General features: G+C 42.6%; 1 protein-coding gene across 1 annotated transcript in view; it reads left to right on the plus strand.

Annotated features, from left to right (window-relative positions):
• The first annotated feature begins 795 nt into the window (after nt 1-795).
• The window catches only part of TGFB2 (transforming growth factor beta 2), a 73148-nt gene continuing 46343 nt past the window's right edge, over nt 796-27600 (plus strand). The window contains exon 1 of the mRNA XM_032786269.2: nt 796-1931. Within this exon, the coding sequence (XP_032642160.1) occupies nt 1589-1931 (343 nt within the window). The 5' untranslated portion in view covers nt 796-1588. The remainder of the gene's footprint in view (nt 1932-27600) is intronic.

Raw genomic sequence — 27600 nt, forward strand, 5'->3', positions numbered from 1 at the left:
ACACTTCAGGGGGAGATGACAAGGCCACAGAATGTGTATGAAATTGAACTTAAGTACAGGGGAGTGGACTGAGCAAAGCCAGAATACCTTGTGCTGACTATTAAAACGATGGGCCAAATTTGCTGCATAATATAATAATGAATCGCATTTACTGGCACATATTTTTCTAACAGAAGTATCTCACAGAGCTCCCCAAAAGGTGGGGTAGGCATGACAGTGACCCCTATCGCGAGTGCCAGGCAATTGCCTACAATAGAGTTGAAAACAGCGATGTGATTTGGCTCCATGACGGTAAGAACAGGCTCAAGAAACAGTAAACCCCAAGCAAGCCTGACAAGAGTCCCCCTCGTCTTCCCCTTCCAGCTTCTCTCCCACCGCGCACGGTGCGGCACCTTGAAGCGTATGCACTGCTAATGCTGGCTCGCGGAGCCCCCGCCTGCTGCACAGAGGGACTAAGGAGCCGGGGTGAGGGAAAATCTGGAGGAATCCTCTTCCATGCAATCCCATCACGTCATTTTGTTGGAAGGCAAACACGTGGTGCAGGGAGACCTTATAAATCTCCCTCTCCATGCAAGATCGTGATGTTATCTGCTGGCAAAGTTTCCCTCTTCGCAAGGAAAGCAACGGGGCTCAGCGAGGGAGGGAGGCAGGCAGGCAGGAGGAAAGAGAGAGAGAGAGAGAGAGAGACACTAACGGGGCTGCAGATAAAGTACAGCAGAAGCTGCGCGTTTCGGGCCGGGGGAAGCCCTGCGGATCGGGCCTTGCGTGGCAAGCACTGAAATCAAGCAAGAGGGAGAAAGCGGCAAAGCACCTTTTCAACGCCCCGGCTCGCGACCCACAGGAGGCTGCAGCAGCAGGAGCAACAGCGCCGGCTTGTTGACTGTGGCTTGGGTTGGCTTTTTTTGGAGGAAGAGGAGGGCGCCGGGGAAGCTGCACCGCAAGAGAGGGGGGCTGCTCGGTGCATGCAGCCCGGGGCGCCGGCGGCAGGATCAGCACCGGAGCGAAGAGCAGAGCTCACCCAGCCCCGGGGAGTCCCGGGCTCTCCCCTCGTGCACACACGCGCACGTGGGCGCCCTCTCGCCGGCGGGGCGGCTCGCTCTGCTCGCAGTTGCAGCTCCGCAGCGCGGGGCCAGCAGCTCAGCGCGCGCCGCCAGCCCGCCCTTGACATCGCCCCTCTCCCGTCCCGTCCCGTCCCGTCCGGTCCCGTGCGTGGCGCTGGAGGAGCCCAGAGCAGAAGCCCGGAGCTGAGCGCCCGGCTGCCACCCGCTGGCCCTCCGGCTTCAGGCGCGCTGCTCACTGGCCAGCCCCGCCACACCGGCTCGCTAGGGAAACTCCTCTGGTGCCCGACGCCGCGGTAGGGGCTGGTTGAAATACTCCCTGAGTTTGTTCCGTTTGGAGGCTGATGCAGAGGTAGCTTTCTTTGCAACTCGCCTGTGTAACTCGGGGGCGTTTTTCATTTGCACGCCCGTTGCCTTTTCCTGGCAGCCCGGTTGCATTTCCAGCCTCAGCCGCTTCCCCTCCTTTGCACCCCCTCCATCTCCTTCTTTTTCAAGTCACTTTTTTTGGGACGCTGGGTTTAAACCCGAAAATGCACTGCTATCTCCTGAGCGTGGTGCTCACCCTGGATCTGGCCGCGGTGGCGCTCAGCCTGTCTACCTGCAGCACCCTAGACATGGATCAGTTTATGCGCAAGAGGATCGAGGCGATCCGAGGACAGATCCTGAGCAAGCTGAAGCTCACCAGCCCTCCCGAAGAGTACCCCGAGCCCGAGGAGGTACCCCCGGAGGTCATCTCCATCTACAACAGCACCAGGGACCTGCTGCAGGAGAAAGCCAACCACAGAGCCGCCACTTGCGAAAGGGAGAGGAGCGATGAGGAGTATTATGCCAAAGAGGTTTACAAAATAGACATGCTGCCTTTTTACCCTGAAAGTAAGTCCTGTGTGTGTGTGTGTGATTTCACCCCCCAAGCCTTGGCAGTGCCCAGTGCCCTGAAATACCTGCCCCATGTATCATAACTCCCTTTATCTGTTCATTTCATTCCTCTTCTTAGTTCGTTTTTCATACTTTTTGGAGGGGGGAAAGGAGTCGGTTACTTGCAGATCTGCTGTCACACACACACTCACTCTCTCTTACTTTTTCCTCTCTAAAACGACCCTATCTCTCTCCACAGCTGTCCTGTCCCTCAAATTATCCCTGCGGTTTTTAAAAAGGTATAAAAAAGAATTACAGGCTTCTTTCCCTCCCCCTGCTAACTCCCCAGTCCACAGAACATCATCCTCAAGATCTCTACTTAAATTGGTGTGGAAGAAAGGACAACTGCAGAGATCTCCCTTCTGTTTAATAGCTGCTGTTCCAATTAACGGTGCCTTTAATTTTAGGTACAAAGAAGTTCCTCCTTCTGTTTAGTGTCAGGTTGCTGAAACCCCTCTCATTTTTCTGCCTTTGCTATTTTTTTGAATGACACCGATGATACACATCTCATTCTGAACAATAAAAGGGAAAAATGTTCTGTGCTGATATCTAATCAGATCCCACCTATAATGAATACAAATCATCATAACATGCGTCTTTGTTTTGGTTGTGGTGGTGAGTGTGCAGAAAAGCATAAAACTCCTTTTAAGAAAAAGGTAAAAGCTAGCTGCTCATGCCAAGGAAGGTTAAATATAAGAGAGAGAAAAGAATAACTTCACCATCAGGGTATCCAAAACTCCAGTGCCTCCCTCTTCCCCCACCTTCCACTTGATGCCCTATATATTTGCTGTCTTTTTTTGAAAAGTACATACCTCTTGCTTAAATAGATAATGTAGCCATCTTGGTAACTTTATCCTAGAGTTTCTAATTGCATTTTCTTTTATTTATTTTTAGTTTACCGAGTTGTAGCTTTAGGGCTTGCTGTGTCTTGCATGTGATAGTCCCATGATGCCAGCCAAAGTGTCTGAACCTCTCTCTTTGCAGCTGCCTTTTTCTTCTTTTACTGTTGAATGACACCATCAGGTACAGGACACCCTTGCAGTCAAAGCCATTTTATTATTGTAATTACAATAACAGCTAGGACAAATATACTCCACCCTTGTTACCCTCAGGGAAGGAAGATTTTTTTATGTATATTGGAGCCAAGTGGATATACACAAAAGGTTCAATGTAATTTGTAGCAATAACATTGAGACAGAACGTGGAACTCATGGCACTTTTCCTTCAAAACACACCCCCATTGCCACACCACCCTTGCTGATATTTTGGTGAAAGTCCGAATTTTGTTTTGAGACCCAACAGCTCATACCCTGAGCCTGGTAGCAAGTATTTACTAACAGAAGCCATAGAAAGTAGTAGCAACTCCTTGATTTATGGGTTTTTGAAGACATTGATCCTAACCACAGATTTGCCTCCTTTCCCCCCCCAAAGAAAATCATATAAAGAACTACTACTATAAAATCCAGCCATATACTTGTTTGAAGTGTGTGACATCAAAGTTGACAAAAGAGGGTCTATTTTTTAAATATTGTCAAAAGCCAGAGTGGTACTAAAGTATCAGCAGGGTTTTGACAGTGTAAAGTAGTCTTCAGGTATCTACCAACAGAGTGCATCAGAAGTTTGGGATCAGAAGGCCATTTAGCAGCAGATCCAATACTACTGTGCAAGTGCCGTGGCTAACATCATAGTGAGTAGGTTAACTGTTTTTCTACTGCTCTCTAGTTATGCTGGATTGAGTGAACCTTTCCAAAAAAGACAGAAAGGAGGGAATTGCTCCACCATATTTTAAACAAACAAATTGAAAGTGCAGCATTGGCTGCTATATACATATTCTCCTGGACTTCACTGAATAATTTTCATAACTCTGCAGTTCCTGATCCTGTTAGGACAGTGATGAGGAAGGAGAAGGAGATCAATATGAATGCATTGAAGGTCAAAAGCTGCTGAGATGAAGGCATGGGAAAGATCAGTGGTTGAGTTTTTAACCACAAAGTTGTTAGCGTTCAGTAACTGACTGCAGCCCAAGTATTACAAATATGCTCTAATTATACTCATAGTCAGCTATATATCACTGCAGATTGCTGATAGGTCTTTGTGAGGCATTTTATACAGTTCAGACTAAATATTTTTAGCAATGAGGAGATGTGAAAGGAAAACTATAAGAGATATTGTATATACCCTAAGGCATATTTTGTCTTTAATATTATCCTTGGCCAACTGTACTATATAAATACAGTAAATATGAATAGAACTGGCAAGATGCCAATCTCCTGGGATGAATTTTAGTCAAGAAGGTATTTATGGGATATAAATAATACTGTGTCAACATTTAAAGAAGAGATCTGATTAGTTTTGAATTTATTCATATTAATCTTTTCACATGCTGTTAGTTTAAGGCTCAAAGTAAAGTTATGCTAAGGTTTACTGATAGTTTGCACTGAGGGAATAAGGGGGCATCTGGCATCTGCTTGACAGTCCATTTGAGGTTAAAGACACTTGTAGGCAGAATATATGTGGAAATTCAGAGAGTCAAAGAATAATAGACTCGTAGACAATAGATTGCAAAATTAGTGTCACAAAAATAATATCAAGAAGCTTTGGAAACTCAAAAAGCAGTTGAGCTTTGGTTTGTGCAGTAATCCCCATGTATCTTGTTTTGGGTTAGGTAATAAAAGTCCAAAGGGTCAGTAATTGAGTCGTTTTACAGAGATTGAATGTGAAATCTAAAGACAGTAGATGATAGAATGCTTGAAAGCTCTGTGCCTAGAAACAATTATCTTTCGAGTTCCAAAGTCCTGGTTTTATTAAAATGGGGTCATATTAGAAGATAATTTTGTCTCTGGGATAAAATTGCTGAGTATACAGGTTCTGATATTTAAATTGGATGTTTATTTCAACTTAGTGATGGCAAACACTGCAGTTTTAATCTGCAGATATGTAATATAAGTACAGTTACAGATTGCAAATAATAATCTGACATATCTGGGACATTTATTATACATACATATAATTAACAAGGCATGTTTTCAGGATTTGGAAGCCTTATTTGTGGTAAACATATAAAGGCCCAATTCAGTATTCCTTATTCATCTAAACCTCCCATTACAGTCAGTAAATTAGTAAAAACTGATGGATTGGGCCCTATGAAAGTAAGTGATCACTTTGAGTATTCTATCATCTTTGGAGGAGATGGGGATAAAATATACAAAGCTCTGAAAAATTAAGATTTCTTTTCTTGATAGTTGTTTCACATTAATGTTATACTAATATTATACAGACCCCACTCCCCGCCATGAAGTCAGTTCTTGCCTATCCATCAGTTTTATGGAACTTATTGATGTGACTTATCTTTCAATGAACTCTATAGCATGAATATTGTATTACATGGACTGTCATTCTGCTGAGTATTTGCCTAATGAAAAAAAACCAACTATATAAACTGGCTAGGTACAAGGCCATGCTTCTCTTTTATGAACAAGGAGTTGATTTACCAGTGATTATGTGCATGTGGACTTCTTGTCTTCAGAATAATTGAGTTACTAGTACAGTGGTGGCTATGCTGTATGCCTCCCCTTCACTGATTACATCATTACCAAATGTTAACATCTACTGATGTGCAGCTCACGTGTGTTTTGCATTTAGCAGAGGCTAGAACTTAATCTTTCAGGATTTTCTATTTTGTTAAAAATATGGAAGCATTCTCAAAAGGAGTGTATTATTTTAAACCTCCCAACTGTGTTGACCCAGTGGCCTAGCATTGGTGCTTAGCACCTCCCTGGAGTTTGATTACCCATAGTCTCTTGTAAGGAATTTGGAGTACTGGTGGAGGCTTCCAGTAGGGTAGAGGGAATGTGGTGGGAACGATGCCAAGCTTAAACACGAGTAGCATTCTTGAGTCCTCCTGTGCTCGTTAGAGCCAAGAAGTTGCCGATGAATTTTAAAAGGGGCATGATAATATTATGAACAATGGTATTTGTAATTATACATACTGAGTGGGGTAATCAAATGTCTTTCTTTGCTGCATAAGCTGATCACCATTGAGGTCAGGAAGGAATCACTCCTCCCACGTGTACTCTCATCATACAGATAGCAAAGTGTATTCTGGGTGTTTTTTGCTTTCTTCTGAACCATCAGGTATTGGCCACAGCAATAGTATAGTATCAGATTTGGGAGCTCAGTAATCTGATCTGGCATGGTAAATCTTGTTACTATGTGACTTGAGGAGAGGGAGACTAAAGAAAATAAATATGGAGGAACACCTTAGGTTCTTAGAGGGGTTCAAAAGACCTTCCAGAACAACAGAAACAAACAAACAAACAAAAAAAATCCTAGGACCAAAATCCTGAAGCCCCGTCTCAGTGCCTGCTCATACAAAACTCCCATTGACATCTTTCTTAAAGAGATACCATCATCTTGGAATCTAGTCAAGTTTTAAAAAAAGTAAATTTTCTGGTACTCCATCCAGCCGCTACTCCTCTGCCAGTTTGGGGTTTTACAGTCACAGATGACAATTTTTAGATGTTTTTCTGTCTTCTGCTTCTGTGTGAAAGACCCACATAAATAAAAGAGGAAACTGACTGACTAAAGTGATAATCATGCAAGTGACTGTATAGATGGAACCCTAAACCCACATGACGTTTCTTTGGCTTCAGCCAACATGTTATAGGATCAAGGCGCAAATGGCTACAGAGGGAAGGGAGCAGAACTGACTATTCTCAAAGTGTTGTCAAACACACAGCGTAAATAAACTGAAAAAAACTAAGACCAACTATTTGCTTACACTAACCTCTGTTAGTCCTAGTCATTTTAGGTGTCACTTGTAAAGACAATAGGTAAAATATTTTCATAGGCTGATGTTATCACTTTAAACTTGGGACTCTTGCATGTACAAGAACTGAGCAAAAACTAAACAAGGACGCTAGGATTTGTTGTTCAGTGAGGTCCCTATTCAGCGAGAAACACGTGTACAGCTTTAAGGATGTGAATAGTCGCATTAACATTTAAAGCTTAAGTAGCTTGCTGAACTGGGACCTGATTTTGTGGGACATTAGCAGAGGTATGAACAGAGTTTTGGAGCCATGCAGCTGAAATCCCTCACAACGCTTAGAAAATGTATCACTAATCATCAGGACAAGTAGCAGAGACAGGACTTGAAAAGTCTTTTTCAGAAAAAAAAAAAGTTTTCTGTTCATTATCTTTGTTATCCTGAAGAGTCTCTTCCAGTTAGGCTGACCAGATAGCGAGTCTGAAAAGTCCCAGGGGGCCTAGGATAATAGGAGCCTATATAAGAAAAAGCCCCAAATATCAGGACTGTCCCTATAAAATCGGGACATCTGGTCACCCTACTTCCAGTTGGAAAGCTTGCTTTCTTTGTTTATGCAAGTGTCTCTATGCTAGAAATGCTTCCACATTACAGATTAAGAGGAAACTCTCAGCACATCTTGACAAAACAAGTCATTAGTGAAGATGCACAAATGTTTCCATTCCCATTGTGAAACCATATGCTATACATTTAAACAGGCAGTTTTTAGCCTGGGAATTATATGTTCTCCAGGTATTATTTTAATTTAATAATATGTTATGGATGCTGAACAGATTTGTTTAGACTAAAAAGTTTGCTTCAGTCATTTGTACAGAGTATGTTTGCATCCTGCCTACAACCACAAACTGTGGTGTGTTTCTTTTTAAATCTATGATATCCACAAGTAGGTGCCTAAATGCAACATTGCTATCAATTTGCTTCCTGGAATGGTCTGGCTAAAGCAGCTAGGTTTCCTCTTCAAACAACTCCTTCAGAACCATCTACACCGTCCGTGCTGTTCTATAATAACTGAGGGAAAACCCAGCTGTGCAAAAATACAGTTGAATAGTGCAGAAGGGAGTAAAGGAGAGGGGGAAAGGGTTCAAAGGCCACAACTCTGCATAATGGGGCAAGGAGCACATTGAACACCAGGCGTCCTATCCTCCTTCCTCCCAATGTAAGCTGCAGGTTCTGGGTGAATGAATGAGTGAATGATGGTGCCCTCTAGTGGCTGGCAAAGTGGAGAAGAGACTTACTACAGGAGTTCTCCTTTAGCTCATATGACAGCGGGTGGGGCTTTTGGATCCGAATGACTGGGTGTATACTTCTGGTGGGTAATGGTTGAGGTTTTTTGTTACATACAGCAGGAGCTCTGCAAGTTGGTTCTGAACTGGAAAACACCTTCGCTGTGCAGTACGATGGCCTCCAAACCCAGTGGAGTTCCAAGTGGAAATCTGCTTGGGCTATTCACTGCTTGTTGTAGTACAGTATTGACTTCCCCCAGGGGAAGAAGCCTGTGGCCGTTGCGTGAACCATATAATGTGTCCCTGGGTCTGGCAAGCAGTGCAGATAGACTCTCTCATACCCAAGGCTCAGGGAGACACACCTGGATTTCCCTGTGGATTCCCATGCAGTGTGAAGTTTGCACCTGGATTGCCATCCTGTGGACACTATCCCATGTTCCCACCCTAGGCAAGAAAGCCCTGTAGCAATCCTGTGAGTTTGAACTGGTGGGATTTTCAAAATATCTTTTCCCATCATGCACGTTTTCCTGCAAGAGGGGAAGGTATGGCCCTAGAAACCGAAATTTCCTATGATTGTAGTTGCATGATGCACAGTGAGGTGCATTGAAACTATTCTGGATTTTCACTACAGACCTCATCTTCCTCCCACTGAAGTTAATGGAAGTTTTGCCCCCAGGCTAAGCTCTTTGGGGCAGGGTCTGTCTCTTTGCTCTGTGTTTGTAGCGCACTTAGCACAGTGGGTCCTGGTCCATGACTGAGCCTCCTAGTCAGTACGGCAATACAAATAAATAACAATCATAGTTTTAATCTGGACAAGATTGCACCACATATCCAAATGCCCTAGGACCCAAAAGTCATTGAAATCAATAGGAATCTTTCCACGGACTTCAGTGAGCTTTGGATCAGGCCCAATATGTTATATTTCCCTTGTATTATAAAACTATTATTCATTTATTTATAAATTCATTTGCTTTCCTTGCATGGAGAAGCTATTGCTTTTCAGACAAAAATATAGAGCAGGCTGAGTGAAAATATTGACTAGTGCATTATATTTCAGCAAACACTGTCGCAAACAAAACAAAACGGGGGGTTGGGGGGGGAAAGAGGAGAGAGAAAGAAAATGTTGTGACTTTGACCTTGGCTCTGTTTGTTTGGCTCCTTCCCACCATATCTAACCCACACTACTCTGACAACTACTGCATCTGTCTTGACAGGCTAGTTCACAAATAACCATTCATTCAAAACTCAGGGCTGTTGTAAGATTCCCTGTTTGTTGCTTAATCTGACGACTGTGAAGTTGAACATTGGCTTTGAAAAAAGGACCCTGCAAAATGACCACAGGTCCAGTCTGACTTCACAAAAACAAAAAAGGAGGTCTTGCTTGAAAGAGGATACTACACTTTTTAAAATATGTATATTTAAGAGCATTAAAACATCTATTGTTGCCAAAGCCCAAATTGGAATGTTCTGGGAAAGATAATTTAATTTTAAAGTGCTGGACTCATTTCAATGATGGTAATTTCAACACTTCCTGGGGAAGGTCTATCAATGATTATTATATGCACACAAAATGCAGCAGTAGATCTGTCATTCTTTCCATTTCAGTTCTTCACTCGTATAAATTCGTTATTTTTCCTCATTTGGCTGGTGTCGGTGTCTTGTGTTTTCACTGGCTGCGTCTCATTCAAACCCCTGCCTTGAATTTTAAAAGGCAAGCTAAGTGCTGCTGAAGTTTCCTTTTATTTGTTTTTGTTTACATTTAGCCTTTGCAATTCAGTAGCTAGCTCAGCTAAAGCAGAGTGTTGGTTAAATCATAGAGATGATTAAGGAATCAAACATGGGTTTTTTTCCTTTAAAAAAATTGGGAGTGAACTTTGTGAAGGTGAAAAACTGATAGCCCTGTGTCTTGTTGTTTGTTTGTACAGCTCCTGGCACAGTGGGCCCTGATCCTGCCATATGAGTGTTAAATAATAATGAGCCCAACATTCAATGAGCAGATGCTGTTTTAAGCTCTCCAGCCTGCACGTCTGCTAATGCATCCCAAACCTGACCTACAATAGCCCTTGTTATTTCAAAGCTTGGCTGCTCCTGAGCAGACGCTGCCCAGTGTGCTGTACGGATTGGTGTTTTTGTGCTCTGGATAAACAGGCACTAAGGACTAGCTGAAATTACCAAGAGTTCTAATAGGAAGAGTAATAAGTAGCATTTTTATAGCAGTTTAAGTCTTCAAGGTGTCATGTAAATATTAAGGCACAATTTTCCCCTCTTTAGGTACAGAGTTGTTGAAATACTGGCCAGAAGTGGCTGGCAAGCTTGGAATGGTGAGAGAGGGACCTAAGTCACCGCTGGTCATTAGAGAATATGGGAAGCTGCTTGTCCATTTTCAAACCCTACTTGCTTATAAGAATGAGGCAGACCAACAAAGCTGAGAAACACTCCTGTGAGCATAGTGAACATAACACCAGCTATTTCTCTTGGATCTTAATTGCAGACTTCCACGTTTATGAGGTTTTTCAGACTGGAGTCAACTCCAGCTAACTCTGCGCAAGCTCATGTTTAATGAACATACAGTCAATGAAATCTTTAGTGACTAGGAGCGAGTTTCATTCCCACATGTGAAGGTGACAATTTGCACCCCTTGACCACATGCCGGCCGGAGCAGCTTCAACAGGAGGCATTCACCCTTGGGGAAAGAAAGGCAGCTATATTACTACCATCCTTCATCAGGATGGGCACTTTTAAACTGGGGCTGCATAGGAGCTCTGCCAGTGGCTGTTGCCTAGGAGATGTGTTAAATCAGTGCATATCCTGGGTGCTCTGGTCCCACCCCCTCACCAGCTGATCCTGCCCAGTTTGTGAGCTGCTGTACTGGCTCCAGACTCCTAGCAGAATAGGGGGTATAGGCGGCTTTCACCATTGCTTCCCTTCCCTGAGCTCAAGTTCTTTGCAATGTGCCCTTCAGATACAGAGTAACCGCATCTCAGCATTAAGATATGCAGAAAGATGCTTGCACATTTTCTTTGTCCCTCCTGTTGCATATTGACGTAATATAGAGCAACAGAATATTGCAACAAACAGCATGTAGAGCACTAGGTATGTCAGCCTGGGAATAAGTGCCACCTTTCTTGAAGAAATCCACTGATCTGATGGTGTTACCAATCAAGAGGCTTATATTCAGGATCTACATTTTGAGCGGCTGGATATCTAAACTAGCAGTTAGATGTCTTTACAGTGGACTTGTACCAAAACCCTGGGTCCGAGCTCTCTCAAAAGTTGAATCTGGATCCAAATGTGGCAGATTGTGTCCATCTTTATGTCTGGGAGTGAGTCAGTTGGAATTTTCACACACCCCTCCTTTCTTGTGGACAGAAGACCCTAAAAGGATGCAGAAGAAGACACCTTTAAATAGATGACCAATGGCTGAGTCACAACAAGTATCATGTATCTAAGGAAACATTACACCCTTCCAAATTGGGTTCTGTCTTAATCCACTTTAGTGGGAAAATTCTCTTCCTTCTGGTGGTAGGGTATTTGTTATGGTAGGGCTGGAAAGAGTTCTGTCTTATCCACACTTACCACAAGACTAGCTGCACATGTGATGCAGCTAAGTCCTTGAACTGTTTGCTTCTACATGACTATTGAGAGTCTGTACTACTGATTTAGGGCCTGATCCAAAGCCCACTGAAATCAGTGGGAGTCTTTCCATTGACTACAAAGGGTTTTGCATCAGGCCTATGATGCTTTACCCTCAGTTAAAAAAAATAACCAAATTTTCAAGGTATTTTTGGACATTTTTGTAATGTGGCTCCTTGACTTTGATGAATTGCCATCCAAGATGTTCCTCTGTATAAGGCTTTGTAAAAAGCTTTAAAAATAAACTACACTGTAGCTTATTGGTAGCAGCATTTGATAGCAGATGTCATCTGGTAGCAGCATATGGCAGCAATATGGCAAGAGCAAATGATTATAGAATACAGAGTATTAGACATGAGTTTCTGTCCTGTACCTCTCAGGTATTCCACCCCCTCCCCTGCTCCCCGAGAAATGACAATCTGACCATGAAGACCTGGCAAATAATCATGCTGTAATACATTACTATCATCCTCCCTAAAGCCAGTTCTAGTCTAGAAGCTAAGGGCTCCTTATCTAAAAAGTCTCTCTACAGACAACTGTAAAAATCAAACCTTAATACACATAGCAAGAAAGATTCTAAAGGCTGCAAATAAGAATCTGGTAACTCAGCAAGCAACCCAGAAAGAAAGGCCAGGGCTAAGCCAACAAGGTCTTTTTATATTATCTGCAATATCTTAAAGTCAGTCCTGAATGGAGCTGGAACCAGCAGAGCGACTGCTAAAAGCATCAGTTTTTGAATCAACTAGCTGCAATGATATATGCTGAATTTACAAGCTGGAAAGCAAAGGAGTTTGAGAACAGGAACTGTGCTAATGGAATGGAAGTGAATATGGTTTTATATAGTGCCTCTTGCTTGATGTGTCACAGAGTGATGAGTTAAATATTTGGAGGTACATTCTGATCTCAGTTACATAGATGAAAACTTGGAGTAAAGCCATTGAAACCAGTGAAGTTAATCCAGATTTTCACTGGAGTCGTGGAGATCGGAGTTTGTCGAGTGAGTGATTCAGCAAATGGAGCAGTCACTGTGGATGGGATTTTCAAAGGAGCCTAAGGGAGTTAGCTTCTAGTTCCCATCAAATTGCAATGAGATTTGGTCCCTTAGGCCCCCTTTGTAAATAGCAGTCCCCTGTACAGATGATAGATCAACAGAGGAACCTGCATACTAAGAGTTTATCCTGCTTTCTTAAAAACACAAACAAATCAGTGAGAGCTCAGCAACCTTCAGAGGAAAAAAGGAGGGGGCTTGGTATTACCTCTTGTCCAAAGGAAGCCCCCACTACTGCAGTACTTCCCGTGCCTGATCAGGGCCAGCCTGGAGTATGTGTCCAAATACCCTGGAGTAGAAATTAAAGCCAAAGGGCCTGATTCTCATTTACTCCTTTACATTGTCAGAGTGGTGAACATGACAATCAGACCCACAATCTTCTCCTTCAAAGGCTTGCTTACTAATGGAGCCATAATGCCACCTGATTTGTGCAGGTGCCAAGGAGAGGAGCAGAGACAAGAGATTCTGCTCAGAGCATACATTTCCAGATCTGGCTGCATTTTTAACTAAATAACTAACTGATAACTTGACTGTCTGGTAGTTGAGGAGTGGCTGTGTGTTAACCTAGAATTCAGTAGGGTTAAATGCATTGACCTAGGTTTAGCACAGGGGTCAGCAACCTCTGGCATGCGGCTCGCCAAGGTAAGCATCCTGGCGGGCTGGGCCAGTTTGTTTACTTGCCACTTCGGCAGGTTCAGCTGAACGCAGCTCCCATTGGCCGCAGTTCACTATCCCAGGCCAATGGGGGTGGTGGGAAGCCGCGGCCAGCACATCCCTTGCCCGTGCCGCTTCCTGCCACCCCCATTGGCTTGGGACAGCGAACCGTGGCCAGTGGGAGCTGCAGTCTGCCGAACCTGCCGATGCAGCAGGTAAACAAACTGGCCTGGCCCATCAAGGTGCTTACCCTGGCGAGCCGCGTTCCAGAGGTTGCCAACCCCTCGTTTGGACCCTAGCATATATCACAGTAATTATGAATTTATTGGGTTTATCTTATTTTCCATGGGTAAAATATTGAAAAATGTCCAAATGACTTAGGAGCCTAAATCCCGGTTTCAAAAGTGACTTAGACATTTCAGAGTCTAAGTTCTGTCGGCTTATTATTAGTCGGTATCATTATGGAGGCTAATTTTGAAAATTTGGTTCATTAGCTCATCTTTCTCATTTGCCTGCCAATGTAACATTGTTCCTTACAGAACAGTTGCTAGTGCTGTGTCCAGTGTAATACTATAAGGAAAGACTCAATGTTGGTATCCAAAACTGTTGTTAAAGAATAGATGTGATCAGAGACATCCTGCCCTCCAGTATATTTGCAGTACAGAATGAAAGATACGTGTGGCAGGGTGAATCAAATTTGACTCCTGGTTATGGGCTTAGGGTGCAGTCTGGGAGCACAGAAAACTTCCATTACCTCCAGCGGGACTTTGGTCTGTATAATGACTGCAGCATCAATTGCTACACGGTTAGAATTCTACAGGTTGATTTCAAAATCCTGTGGTTAGGGTCTTATTCCTTTTTAATATCTATAGGTTTTCAGAATATTGTTTATTGCTAGGATTTTCAAAGGTACCTAAAAGAATTAGGCACTCAATACAGGTGGGTGCCTTTAAGATCACAGGCCAGACTGATTTCATCCCATTCACATTTATAGAACTTGCCAATGAAGGGTCTTACATACTAACAGTGTAAAAAATATTTCCCATTGGCTAAAAGTTGGGATTTAGTTTTGTTTCTAGTTACTACGTGTTGGTTCCTCCTCAGGTTTGACCTTAGGCCAGGTAATGCAGGTGACTACATCCTTACCCCTCACCTGGGCTGTCCTGTGCTGATTCAGCAGCTTGCAGGCTGGCTCTGTTTCTCCCAGTAGCTATTCTACCAGGATGGAAAGAAACCCACACTCACAATACTCTCCTCACCCACAGCTGCTTGGACATCACAAATAACCATAAAACCTGTGCTTCATGAATCCTAGCTGCATACTGGTCTGATCTGATCATTATTTGTTCATTATTTGACTTGGAGAAGAGCTCTGGTGGACTCAAAAGCTTGTCTCTTTCACCAGCAGAAGTTGGTCCAATAAAATGTATTACCTCACCTACCTTGTCTCTCTTGTATCTGGGGACCAACATGGCTACAACAATGCTACAAACATTTTTTTCACTGACAGATCAAATGGCTGCTTATTACACTAGCATTAAATAATAGACAAGTGCCTACTTGAAATTTTGTGGTTACTAAATTTGTACTTGAAGGCATTAGACTTGAAAGGTCTGTTAGTCACAGCTTAGGGCCAGTTCATTCCAATACCTCGCTCTGAAATTTTATGAAGAGTAATCTCACCACTCCAGGAGTTAATATCATTAATATTATCCAGTAATTTATTCTGAGGTTTCTTCCTGGTTGACAATTCAAAATCATTCTGTGCATTTCCTGTCCTAATTTGCAAGCATTGCTTTCACTTTAATGATTGATGTGAGACAGAGAAGACATCAGAATTCCAATTCAGTTAAAAACTTGCTATTTCTTCTGTCTCTGCCATTCATCTATTATCCATTAGCTGGAGTATCTTTATCTTAACTATTTAAATTGTATTGGCTGAGATTAGAATCTGTGAATTTCTACTCGATTGCAATACAGATCAAAATGTCCAATTTTCTTTTTACTTTCTTTCCCCTCCCTTCTTTATTGCACTTTTTTTCTCTGCATATTTCCTGTTTTTGTTTTTTTTTGTCTCTAGAGCAAAAGGTTGGACTGCCCAACCTGCTTTTCTTGAAAATGACTTGCTTTCGTTTCCTTCTACAGCCAGGGAATAGTTTAGAAATTCTGTTCTCTGAGCCCGGGGCTAAGTGTCAGAAGCCAGCTTCAGGGCTTGCCAAAGGAGCAGGAGTTGTTCCTGGCAGAGGTGGGGCTAGAGGAACAGGATCTAAACAGTGGGACTCACTTTCATCTCCTCTCTACAAACCGGTGCAGAAATTTGCTGACTACTTTTAAATCTTTCAGGCAGGATTGATGGGTCATTGGGGCCCTCTGTTTAAAGTAAAACAACCTACTATGATAGATAGTAATTGAGAAAAAGATACCATAATTAGTCTGTGCTGGGAGGGAAGACATCTGGTGTAAGAGTGAGTTACTGCACGTTGATTGTGATTTTGAACACTTGGTAAGGGAAAATGGGCTATTCTAAGCAGCTGGAGCCATCCTCACTGTCACCTTCCATGTACTGCCTCTGTTCTTAGATACACACATGCTCAGAATTGTTCTAGGGAGAATAGGGCCTGTATTTCCCCCGCCATTTCAACATCCCGTATTTAGAGGCAGGGACAAACCCGAAAGCTCAGATTCATATCAGTTTTTTTCCAAAATTCAGGGGAAATTTGGATCTGTTGTTTTGGTTTGGCCCATCACTGTTTTGCAGTGTGAAAGTATCAATGCTCAGAGTGAACCCTTCTGCTGGAAATAGTGTATTGGATAGTGATGATGCTTCAAGATTCTTATAGTCCTTTGCAAATTGCAAGCATATTATATCAGTAACAACTTTACAAATATGATATATTTATAGACTACTGGTTAATAAGATACAGAGTAATAAAAAGTGTGACTTCCAGGACTGCTGGTAAGAGACAACAGAACTTTGTTCCCTAATGTCACTCATCTGACCTATGTCAGGTTTACCTGGGTTAGTTCCCCTGACACAGGACAGGGTCAGTAACAGGTGTTGTGTCCCACCCACTGAACAGGTACACAGTGCAAAAAACCACTACTGTATACCTGCACTGTAGTTGGGACCATTCTGCTGCTAACATAAGTACTGAGAAGATGGGGGCATCCAGCAGCATCTGTCTTCTGCTAGACTCCTTGATTCATAGTAATCAGGTTTCAGATCAGGGCATAATATAAAAATGGCCTTGATGGAGAATCTTCTCCAGGCCTGGTATCTGTCTGCTGATACTGCTAGATCTCCGTGTCCCAATAATTGCTCCCTTGCTCCTTAACTTCTTCCTGAGACCACTCAGAGAGCCATAGACTCAGCTGTCACCCAACTCATCTGAATGTCTTCTCCAATGACTCAGCCTCTGCCATCACCAGGGACAGGTGCCCCAATGTCTATATGAAATCAGCAAAAGGATAAAGAGTTGTTAGCTCAATCTCAATTTAGGAAAGACAGAACCAGTGCTGGTAGGGAGTGGAAAATACTATTAAGGAACTAACCAGTACACTAAAATCATCAGTGATTCAGAACATCACGGATCATCAAGGTGGTGCAAAGCCTTAGGGTCTTGCTGGAAGCCTTATTCTCCCTTGACATGCAGCTTGCCACAGTGCCGAGAAACATCTTATTTGACCTTCACTTGACCAGTCAGCTGTGTTCACTCCTTTCAAGTGAGGACCCAGCCAAAGTGATCCAGGTTTTAAACATGCCCAGGTTGAAATATAGCAACTCAGTCTACTTAGGTTGGACACAACTGCTTCAAAAAGGCTAAAGCTGGTAGAGCATGTCTTACTGGTGGAAATACCCAATGCAAACACATCACATCTATGCTTTGCCAATTTCACTGGCTTCCCACATTTGCTTCAGTGGAAAGCTCAAATGCCTGGTTCTAATCTAGAAGGCACTTAATAGGCTGACATCTGTTTGTTTAGAGACTGCCTTACCTTCCAGGAGATCCCAAGACATCTACTCTCACTTTACAGGGACCATGTAACTGAGTAGGCCCAGATTCCAACAGTCAGCCAATGGCAACAAAGCATTCTTGATGGCAGGGCTTTGGCTGTGAAACTTCGTGGCAGAGGAGGTCAGACAAAGTACAAACCAGACAGTGTTTAGATCAAGGTACATTTTTTTGATAAGGAATTGCTATTCTTAATAGTGCCCCAAAGAAAATAATCCAAACCTCTACACAAGCAGTAACACTGTGCTCCAGAAAAATGGAGACAAAGCCATTTATATTCTGGACTTTTATTCTTCTTAACTTTTTAAAGATATCCCAGTAATAGTGGTTATATAACCTCCCCTCCAAAAAACAAACAAATAGTAGACAGTAATATAGATAGGTACAGCCTCCCTCTGCAGATTATTTCTATCAGCTGTTGCCAGATTAAGGAGTATGTGTAACCCACACATCTCCTGGGTGTGGTGTTCTGTCCCCGCTAGTGTCACCAGGACCACTTAGAGGTTAATGAGTCTGCTACAGCCTAAGCTAAGGGCCACGTAGCTTTTAGCTCATGCAGTAGAGGCTCGTGCATTTAGCTCCAGAGGTCCCAGGTTTGATCCTACCTGCCGACGAGGGTCTGTTGGTGTTAAATATGCATCCCTTGCTCCATAGTTCTTGTCACAGAGGCCCTGCACATTCATTCTTCTTTGATGCTGTGGAGGGGCCAGAATGAGAGGAACCACTTTCCACTCCGTATTGCAGCTGCTGGCTGAGGATTTTCTGGTGCGTGGAACCACATGCCAACCAGAATTTAGCCATGTATTTACAGGGATCATTTCACTCCAAACCTAAATGCAGCCAACTCCTTGGTAGAAATATGCTGTATCCATCTGTTGCTAGCAACACTATCCAAGAGAGGCTTTAGGAGGTAAAGTGATGGATACTTTAACATATGCAGTACAGAAGCCCCAACTGAGATCAGGCCTCTGTTGTGCTAGGCACTCTCATATGCATAGTAAGAAACAGTTCCTGCCCTGACAGGCTAGCAGTTTAAATTGATGAGCCAGTGGATGCTCCATGATATAATCATGCAGAAGAAGAAACGAGCCTGCTCTAAACTGGAGACGTTCATACCAGCTCAAAGATTTCTTCGTGCTGACAGTATTCATCATCCTGCAGCTGTACTAGTCCAATGTACTAGTACTTATCTAGAGACCAGTCCTACAGTAGAAGCAGGGAATTATATGTTAGAAATGTCACTTATCATTCAGTGTTACTGCTTTTTGCAGGGCCTGATTTTTACGACTTCTTTAACAGTGGCCAGATACCTTCTAGTGATTGTTATTTCTTGTCAGCTGAGTGTGAGATTTGCAAAGAGAATTTAGAATCTAGAGTATATTTCCCCATCAGACTATAGCAGTTGCAATGTAGGTCAAACTTCTGGCTCAAACCGTTAGACTGTTTTTTTAAAGGCTTTTACTGCAGACCAGCAAAAGCAGGAAGTTCAAAATTAAGGATGAAATATCTCCAATGACTCCAAAAAAACACACAGTATAATGAACTCATTAAAACTCTGCCACCCTGCTTGTGTTGAGTATTACCTTATTCTATGAGTAATTCCAATGAAATCAATAGGATTACTCATGGAGTAAACTACTACTCAACCAACTAAAGGGAGGGTGGTAATTTCTGGGCTTGAGAATGGGATGTCAGCAAGAATTTGGCACTGGGTTGCTTTTATCACAAATTTACATTACTGCAACATAGTTTTTTCAGTTTTATTTATACTGGAGTTCTTTATTTCTCTGAATTAATAGGCGTTATATATAAAGATATCACATTTTTCATCCAAATAACAAAACTATATATCATGATTTCCCAGGTAAATATATATATATAGAGAGAGAGAGAGAGAGAGAGAGAGACTGAAAGCATATTTTGTTACCAGGGCATATCATTTTTAGCCTGAGGAGCTGTTGTTGTTCATTAGAGAGCTAACTCTAGCACAGTACTAGCAAATTTTATTTTCAATGGATTATTTATCCAGTAAACTGTGGATGCTTCAAAGAAATATTGCCATCTTTCATTTATTACCTACTTATGTGACTATTAAATAGCACATTGGTATAACCCTGTCATTCACTGTGACTGTAATGGGAATTAGGTGTGTCTAACAACTACAGCTTCAGGCTCATCCACAGTGGCTGCATGTGCTCCAAGACAGGAAGGTCTGGTTGGTGTAATTCATAGCTGCAGATTCCCTTGCTGTGCCTGCTCTCCTCTCTTTCAAATAACAGCCGCTGTACATGGACTCTCGGCCAGCTGTCCCTACATACAGATGAACTCCATTGGTTCTCCTGCCTCTTGGCCCATCTGTGTCTGCATGGAAGAGGAAGACAGGTATCAGGACCCCACCAACAGAAATATGTAGCAAACAGTGACTTGGAAGAAGATGTTGCTGAGCCTGTATAGCATCTAATTTTCGAACGTGAACAGCTTGGCCATCATCATTTTTGTTTTGTTTTGAACGGCTGTCTGTAGTACAATACTTAGCAGTTCTTTAGTATCTTTCATCCCAGGATCTCAAAGCACTTTACAAATGCACATGGGAAATTATGAGAAAGTGGGAGCAATATAATTCTGCTCTGACTTCCAGCCTTGTGATTTTATAATTGTTTGCTCTTTGTTAAGGGCTAAGGATCTGATACATGTTCTCTAGAAAAACGGAAGCTATTTCGGAATGATAGGGTTGGTAAATAAGATGAAACATAAACTCAAAGAATTCCTTTTTTTTCCCTGCCTCTGACCTCAAAATGAGCAAAAGAGTTTCTAAAGTAATTAATTTTCATTCATCTTCAAGAAGTCAAAGCCAAGTAGTATCATCTTCCTGACCTTATTCAATCAGTGTGCAGTGCTGGACAGGGTTGCCATACTATCAGTAGGGTTTACCAGAAAATGCCATCTTCTCAGATTTGTGCTTTGGACGAGGACTATTTCAGTGATGTTTGTACAGTGCCTCACCCAATGGGGTGTGGGTCTGGAAGCACCACCATCATTCAAGTTATTATGATTTCCAAAACACCATCTCAGTAGTCCTCTACATGTGGTGCCATGAGTATATTACTTCACTAATGAACCTCCCTCTTTCACCTTTTCTGTGCTTCCCTTCATCTCAGCCTCCATCTCTTTGTCTCCATCAAATGCACCTGTCACTGCTGAACCTAGGCATTATCTAGCTTCCTGGACTCTTCAGGTGGGTGATAGGGGAGAGTGGTTCTATATATTTGGAATGGTTTAGGCAGGGAGCATATATAGAATTGGCATTTTCCTAAGCATCTGTTGTGTATTTAATCTGTTCGTGTTAATTGATATTAACTACACATTCATATTTTGTTTTTTAAATGAATTGCATGCAGATCCTCAGCTGGTATAAATTGGCATAGGGGCGTTATATTTAATTCTGAAGCCAAATGTTTGTGACATAGTCCTAATACCTGGAGGACAGGAATTTATAAAGGAAGTGTTAACTTCTAACTTTGGGCCAAATTCCTCGTTTCCTTTGAATCTAAGGGCCCAATTTACTCTTATGGAAGCAGCAACAGTGTTGCTTTGAAACTGTTTCAAGGAGATCATGCTGAATTCAGCAGCTGTTCAAAGTGCCAGCTATTGACGCAATAGTCTCTAACAGGCTATCAGGACGGGCCTTGAACTAATCATGATTCTGTAAGTGTAGGCCTGAAATATTAACATTGCATCACCCACAGGAAGGGGCATGTGCATTCTTTTGCGCATGCTTATAAACAGCAAATTGCCTTATTAGGAAAGAATGACCTAAATAAAATGTATAAGCACCTTTTATAATCCTAGACACGTCAATACAAGGACCAACTTTCCTAAGTTCCGTTGTACACTTTCTTCTGTATCTGGTTTGACTTCTCAAACGGAGAGACTTCTGTAAGATATTATTTGCAGATTATCTTCTGTTTCATGCTGTTCATAATAGATCTTTAATCAGGACCAAGACAGGGCAGGGAAACTACAAAATGTTAAACTTTTGTGGGGACAGGAGTGTTGAGTGATGTAAGTGCAAGTTGTTCATCACTTTGCTTCTAGAAGGCACTGAATATCCCTCTAGTCTTTTAAAGCAGAGCAGAATTCAAATATATATGTAACAGAACGTATAGATCAGAGAAGTTAGGGATGGAAAAGATCTAGTAGGACAGGTAGGGCATCTCCCTGCCAATGCTGGTGTCTGTTCACCTCAGTCCAGTCTGGTGGTAACTGTCTGAACCGATAGGCTAACTTTTCCTGTGGGACTATGATTAAAACGTTCAGAAGCAGCTTGGTGACTTAGGAACTTAAGTCCCATTTTCAAAAGTGACTTAGGCACTCATTGAAAGTTAATGGGACTTAGGCTTCTATGTCACTTAAGTGCTTTTGAAAATTGTACCCAATATCTCACTGTCTGGAGATACTAGGTTTTCCTGATGTTCAACCTAACCCAACCTTAACCCAGTGCTTTTAGCTTCTCTTCATTCTGCCTAACTGATCTTTCTGTCTATTCTGTACTTACCACCATTGGATCAGAGTGCGTAAAAACGTCTGATAATGTTTTTGGCACCTTGTTAACATTCACATGACAGTGCCAGAAATTATTCTAGCAAACAAGATATGTTCCAGGGTAATGTTACTACTGCCCTAAATCAGCTCTCTTTTCTTGGTGTTTAGGTTCTTCAGAGGTTTGTCAACAGTTACTGTGACCCATTATTTAGCTCTTGTCATGTTTTCTCATAAACCAGATCCTCCTGCCCTCTAATCACTTTGTTGCTTTTCTCTGAAGTCTTTCCAGTTAGCCAGTATCTTTCTTGTAAGAGAAGCTTGGAACTGAATGCAATATTCTTGATGTGGCCACACTTGATTCACATAGGGCTGGTCTACACTACCGCCTAAGTCAATATAACATGTCATTTAGGGGTGTGAAAAAGCCCCGAGCGACACAAGTTACAGCAACCTAAGCATTGTGCACACCAGCGCTGTGTCAGCGGGAGATGCTGTCCCGCCGACATAGCTTCCGCCTCTTGTGGAGGTGGAATAATAATGCTGATGGGAGAGCACTCTGCCACTGGCATAGCGCGTCTTTGCCAGACACGCTGCCATGGTGCAGCTGCATCACTGCTGCTTTGCTAATGTAGCACTTGAGTGTAGACTTGCCCATAGAAACAGCCTCCCTGCTCTGTGATGGGATGCCTCTGGGCATGCAGTCCAAAAGCACCTATTTTTTCTGCTGCCATGTCAGATTGGGAATTCATCTCTAATCTGCTATATCCATTGTCAACTCTCTCTCTCACTACTTTCCCAGTATTTTAGGTTATTTCTCCCCAGACATACTAACCTTCAGTTTAAACTTCATTGTTAATTACTCTGTTTTTACTCTCTCTAGGTTTCCATAAAGCTTTTTATATGCAGGGGCGCATGGGAGAACCTCTTGAAATGTTTATGCATACTGAAAAAAATCTTCTTCATGTGTTGTATTTCAAGAATCCCAGTGGCATTAGATGAGGTGTCTCAATGGCCTGTATGTAAGTGTCCTTCTACAGTGTTATGTGAGTCCTGTCATATGTATCAAGCTGGGTAAAGTGCATTCCGCAACCAAATGCACGTGTTGGAATTCTGCTGTACAATTCTGCAACCACCCTTTAACCACCTTTGGTGTAGGGAGTTTGCAGCTTACGAGAGCAACCTCCAGTTGGGCAAAGTATGAGCACGCCTGAAACACATGTAAGTATGCATGATGCTTTGCAATAAAAACATTCCATGTAACTCCATTTCAGAGTTTACAAATTCAGGGTGGTTTGCCCAAAGGGAGCATTGCTACTTGGTTTCCTAATTTCTGGGTCAGTTCCATGTTTCACATCCTAGTTTGCAGAAGGGTGTTCTCTATTTTCTGTAAACCCCTTGCCAATTTAAACACTATATACAGTACTTAATAGCCCTCAGTATCCGGTGTAACTTGAAACAGAATCATATGACTAAATTAAATCAGGAAGATTACTTGCAGTTATGCTTCTTTAGCTTTAATCAGTTAAATACCTGTGCTATCCTACTGATAACAACTGTAATCAATAAAATATATCTATAATGTATATACAACACAAAGCCGACAACTTGTTCTGAAAGGCCTTTTTGGTTGCTCTATTGCTTTATACCAGGGGTTCTCAAACTGGGGGTCAGGACCCCTCAGGCGTCATGAGGTTATTACATGGGGAGTCATGAGCTGTCAGCCTCCACCCCAAATCCTGCTTTGCCTCCAGAATTTATAATGGTGTTGAATCTATTTAAAAGTGTTTTTAATTTATAAGGGGAGCGGGGGTTGCACTCAGAGGCTTGCTGTGTGAAAGGGGTCACCAGTACAAAAGTTTGAGATCCACTGCTTTATACTAGTGTGTTCATAAGTAATCAGCTCCATAGCCTGTTCTTAGCAAGAATAGATGCCTTGCTAGTCTGTTTTGATCTTTAAAGGTATTGTTTCTCACACTGGTTTACATCTGTATTTTCTGAATCATCCTATTATATGAAGCAATCTGTAGAATATAACTCAGTTCACAGTCTGGGTTAGTTTTGGATTCTTTCTCTCTGTCTGTTGCCTGTTTCCCCACCTCATCTCAACCATTTACGTTTGTCCAGCAGACCAGGAAGGGAGCTCCTACAAAAATGAAGCAAGTGTTGTTTCAAGGATCATTTATTTTGGTGTTATTGTTAGGAAAAGAACAGAATAAGTAACAAAAATAAAATGGGTGAAACTTCAGGGACAATTAATAGACTAAAAGCATTGATCAAAACTTACAGAAATAGGGCCTTTTACTTTGATCTGTTGGTGAGCTTGGACATCGTTTCAGTATCTATGGAATTCTGAGTACCCGCTAATGCGGTTTGTAGCTTGCAGTCATACCCACTGCTACTGATACAGCTCCATAACTTTCAGCATTGTAGGGTCACTCTGGAGTGCAGGTTTTCTGTCATCCTTTCAAAGTTTTTGACACCTCTTTTGGTATGTGGAAGAGCTGACTTAAAAGAAAATCTGAAACTCACCAAGAAAAAAAAACAACCCATTGACAATTTAGCAGAATGTGCTCTTTGAAACCAATACTTTGCTGATCAACATGACGCAGGTAGCTGCCATCTCTGTGACTAATGGAAAATGAGTATGTCTCAATCAAACACATTTGTCATATCCTTCAGTTAGATCCAACTAGCTCCATTTAGCTGTTGCAGTCGTATCCAGGAAAACCAAAGCTTGTCTTGTAAAATAGGAAGTTCAATCGATTTTGAAAATACCAGATGCAATACAGACAAGAATTCTGTCTTCATTCCAGAGTTAACTCACATGATTACCCTTGAGTTACTTCCTTATCACCAAGCAGAGCAGCCACAGAAAAACATCTGTGCCCTGCCTCCACACTGGCACTCTACTACCTTGTGTTTGCTGCAAAGACTTCTGGAGACACATCCCATGGTTTGTAGTGCTACAGTAATCTATGCTGCTCAGTGATTTTGTTTGGTTTTGCACTTCTTCCATTCCAGCCACTGAAGGGTTAAAGTATCATAAGTGCACATTGACTGTATCAAATATTAATCCTTTTTAGTCTGTATATGATTTTGCTCCAGGCAAGGCATCTGTCTAGATCTTCAATAACCAGTATTTGAAATAAGTCCGTTTTAAGGCTCAGAAGACTGTCTAGGGCACAACAGATTATGGTAGGCTGAAATATTTCAGAAAAATGATTTTTTTTCAAATAAAAAATGACTAGCCAAGTTTGTAATAGAAATAACAACTGTATTGTAAGTTAAAAACTTTGGAATCCGAGTATTTTGGCAATATGGCCCTTTTACTAACTTCTTCCCATTTTAAATTGTATTGGGGAAGCTCTCAGTTGTACACAAAAGACCTTCCTGGTAAAGGACAGCTAGACAGTTGTCAACCAAATGATCTTATTCAATATACAACTCATGTTCATTGTGATGGGAGAATACATTAAAACTTTTGACCATGTCAGCGATCCTTTTCTTAGATTTCTGGACACAGTCAGCCATTTCCAGATCTACTTCTGAATCTGAGGAATTGCTTCGATCAAAACATGTAAAAGATATGTTGTTTTAGTGGAAACCAAAAAATAACTGAATCTTTTATTTATACCAATGATTACAGTGTTTCCAAGGATAGTTTGGAATACCAAGAAATCTGAAACAATAGCACCTGAGGAACAATTGTTAGACCCTGCCATTAGTCATGGAACTATTAAATAAATGTAGGATTTTTTCCCTTTTTTGATTCAAAGTGATTTCATTTGTTTTTTATTTTGTATATTAAGTGCTAAATTCTGTGCTCACTTATACCTGGGCAACACTATTGTGTATCTACTGCTGCAGGTGAGGACAGGGCCAGTGCTACCATTTAGGCCAACTAGGTGGTTGCCTAGGGCGCCAACATTTGGGGGTGCCAAAAAGCACCGCCCCCAATTTTTTTTAAAGCGTTTCGGCGGCTGCTGCGCTGGGAGGGAGAGAGAGTCTGAGCCGCCGGCAGCCAGCCCAGGGGGTCCCTTGGTCAGCACACCGCCGCTTGCAGCCAGCTCAGGAGTTCCACTGGGTCAGCGTGCCACTTCCGGCAGCCAGCCCAGGGGGTCCCCTGGGTCCGCGCGCCGCAGCTTGCAGCCAGCCCAGGGGTTCCCCTGGGTCAGCGTGCCACTGCCGGCAGACAGCCCAAGGGCATGAAACTTCCTTGCACCGGCCCTGAGTGAGGATAGAATGAAGCAGAGCAATCAACTAAAGGTGTTCCCATATTTCCCTGAATTGATGCTCTTAGTGCAGGCTGACTGGCCTTGTGTTTGTCTTATACCTTTGTCAAAATCTTGGTGGGTTTTGCAGTGATGGTCTGGAAGCAGACTTGCTTTTCCATCTTTTGACAGAAGCCTGCTCACAAAAGATACCATGGAAAAACCTACCAGATAGCCAGACTACTCTAGTTGTGTAGGCTAGAAATACATAGTACAGTACAATGCTCCCTTCAGCTGTTTTAAAATTCTTCTCTATTGTGCAAGGAGTACCCAGGAATCCTTTTGCACTGTTTCATCCTGATGGTCACAGCAGGCCACAGCATGATTCTGTCTCAGACTTCTTGGATACATGGCAGCCCATCTGTAATTGCTTTGAGAACCTTGTAGAAATTCAAGCCTAATGGTGCAAAGATTTCTGTTTAGTATTCTGTTAGACAGAACAATACATACAGTAAGTCAGCTTCTCACACGTGCACCTCTACAGGGTGGTCTCTTCTTCCTTCAATCTTGATAAAGAAACATTCCTCCTTCCCTTTTTCAGTCCCAAGTGAGCAGATGATAAGAAGAGGTGCGTTCATATTAAGTTTTTTGAGGTAAGGTTAGGTTTAAGGTATGTTTAGAAAGCTCTAAAGTTCTAACATGATTAGAATTTTTTGTGGCTACCATATAATCCATTCCTGCTCTAGCTGAATGTGTAAAATCTTATATTAAGATAGTTTCTTCAGTGAGTGTAGCAGTGGGGATACATTCCATTTCTATCATCATTACCTTTCGAGTAGAAGTACCAGAGACTTCTAAACTCAGGTAATAGTGTAAGTTACTTATTTGAGTCTCCTTCTGTTCCACAAGCAAACGCTACCAGCAGGAGACACAGTTTTCTCCACGTGAACCATTTAGTGGGGGAGGGGGTAAACTTTGCAGTTTGGGAGGGATCCCCCCCCAACAGAGGAGAGGCACATAGGCTTACATGCCACTGTCCCATCCCCACCCCCATTTCTGCAAACACAGAGCTGCCCAGCTGAGGGAGGCTGTGTCTCTGCTCTGCTGACTCTGCAGCTGGACACCACCTTCTGGGTCCTAGTGCCAGTTGAGCTCCCCATCTGTGTGCTCTGAGCCTTCCTGTTTTCTGTGAAATAGCAGTGCCCGTGATGGGGCTGGGTAAGGGGAATGGGTGGGGGAAGAGGCAGTGGGGAAAGAAGGTAGGGGGTGGAATAGGGCAGGGCAGGGGAATGTAGGAGTGAGGTGAGGAGGCTTGGAGCATGGCACAGTGGGGGAGGGAGATGAGATGAGAAAGAAAAGGGGATAGGAGAATTGCAGGGGGAAGCAGGACCCTGGCACGCAGCATCCCTTCAGCAGTAGCTGGGGCTCTCCCATTAAACAGGCCCATTAAATCCTCACCCTGACAAGTCCTACCCCCTACA

Source organism: Chelonoidis abingdonii, chromosome 3, assembly GCF_003597395.2.
Source record: "Chelonoidis abingdonii isolate Lonesome George chromosome 3, CheloAbing_2.0, whole genome shotgun sequence".
Lineage (NCBI taxonomy): Eukaryota > Metazoa > Chordata > Testudines > Testudinidae > Chelonoidis > Chelonoidis abingdonii.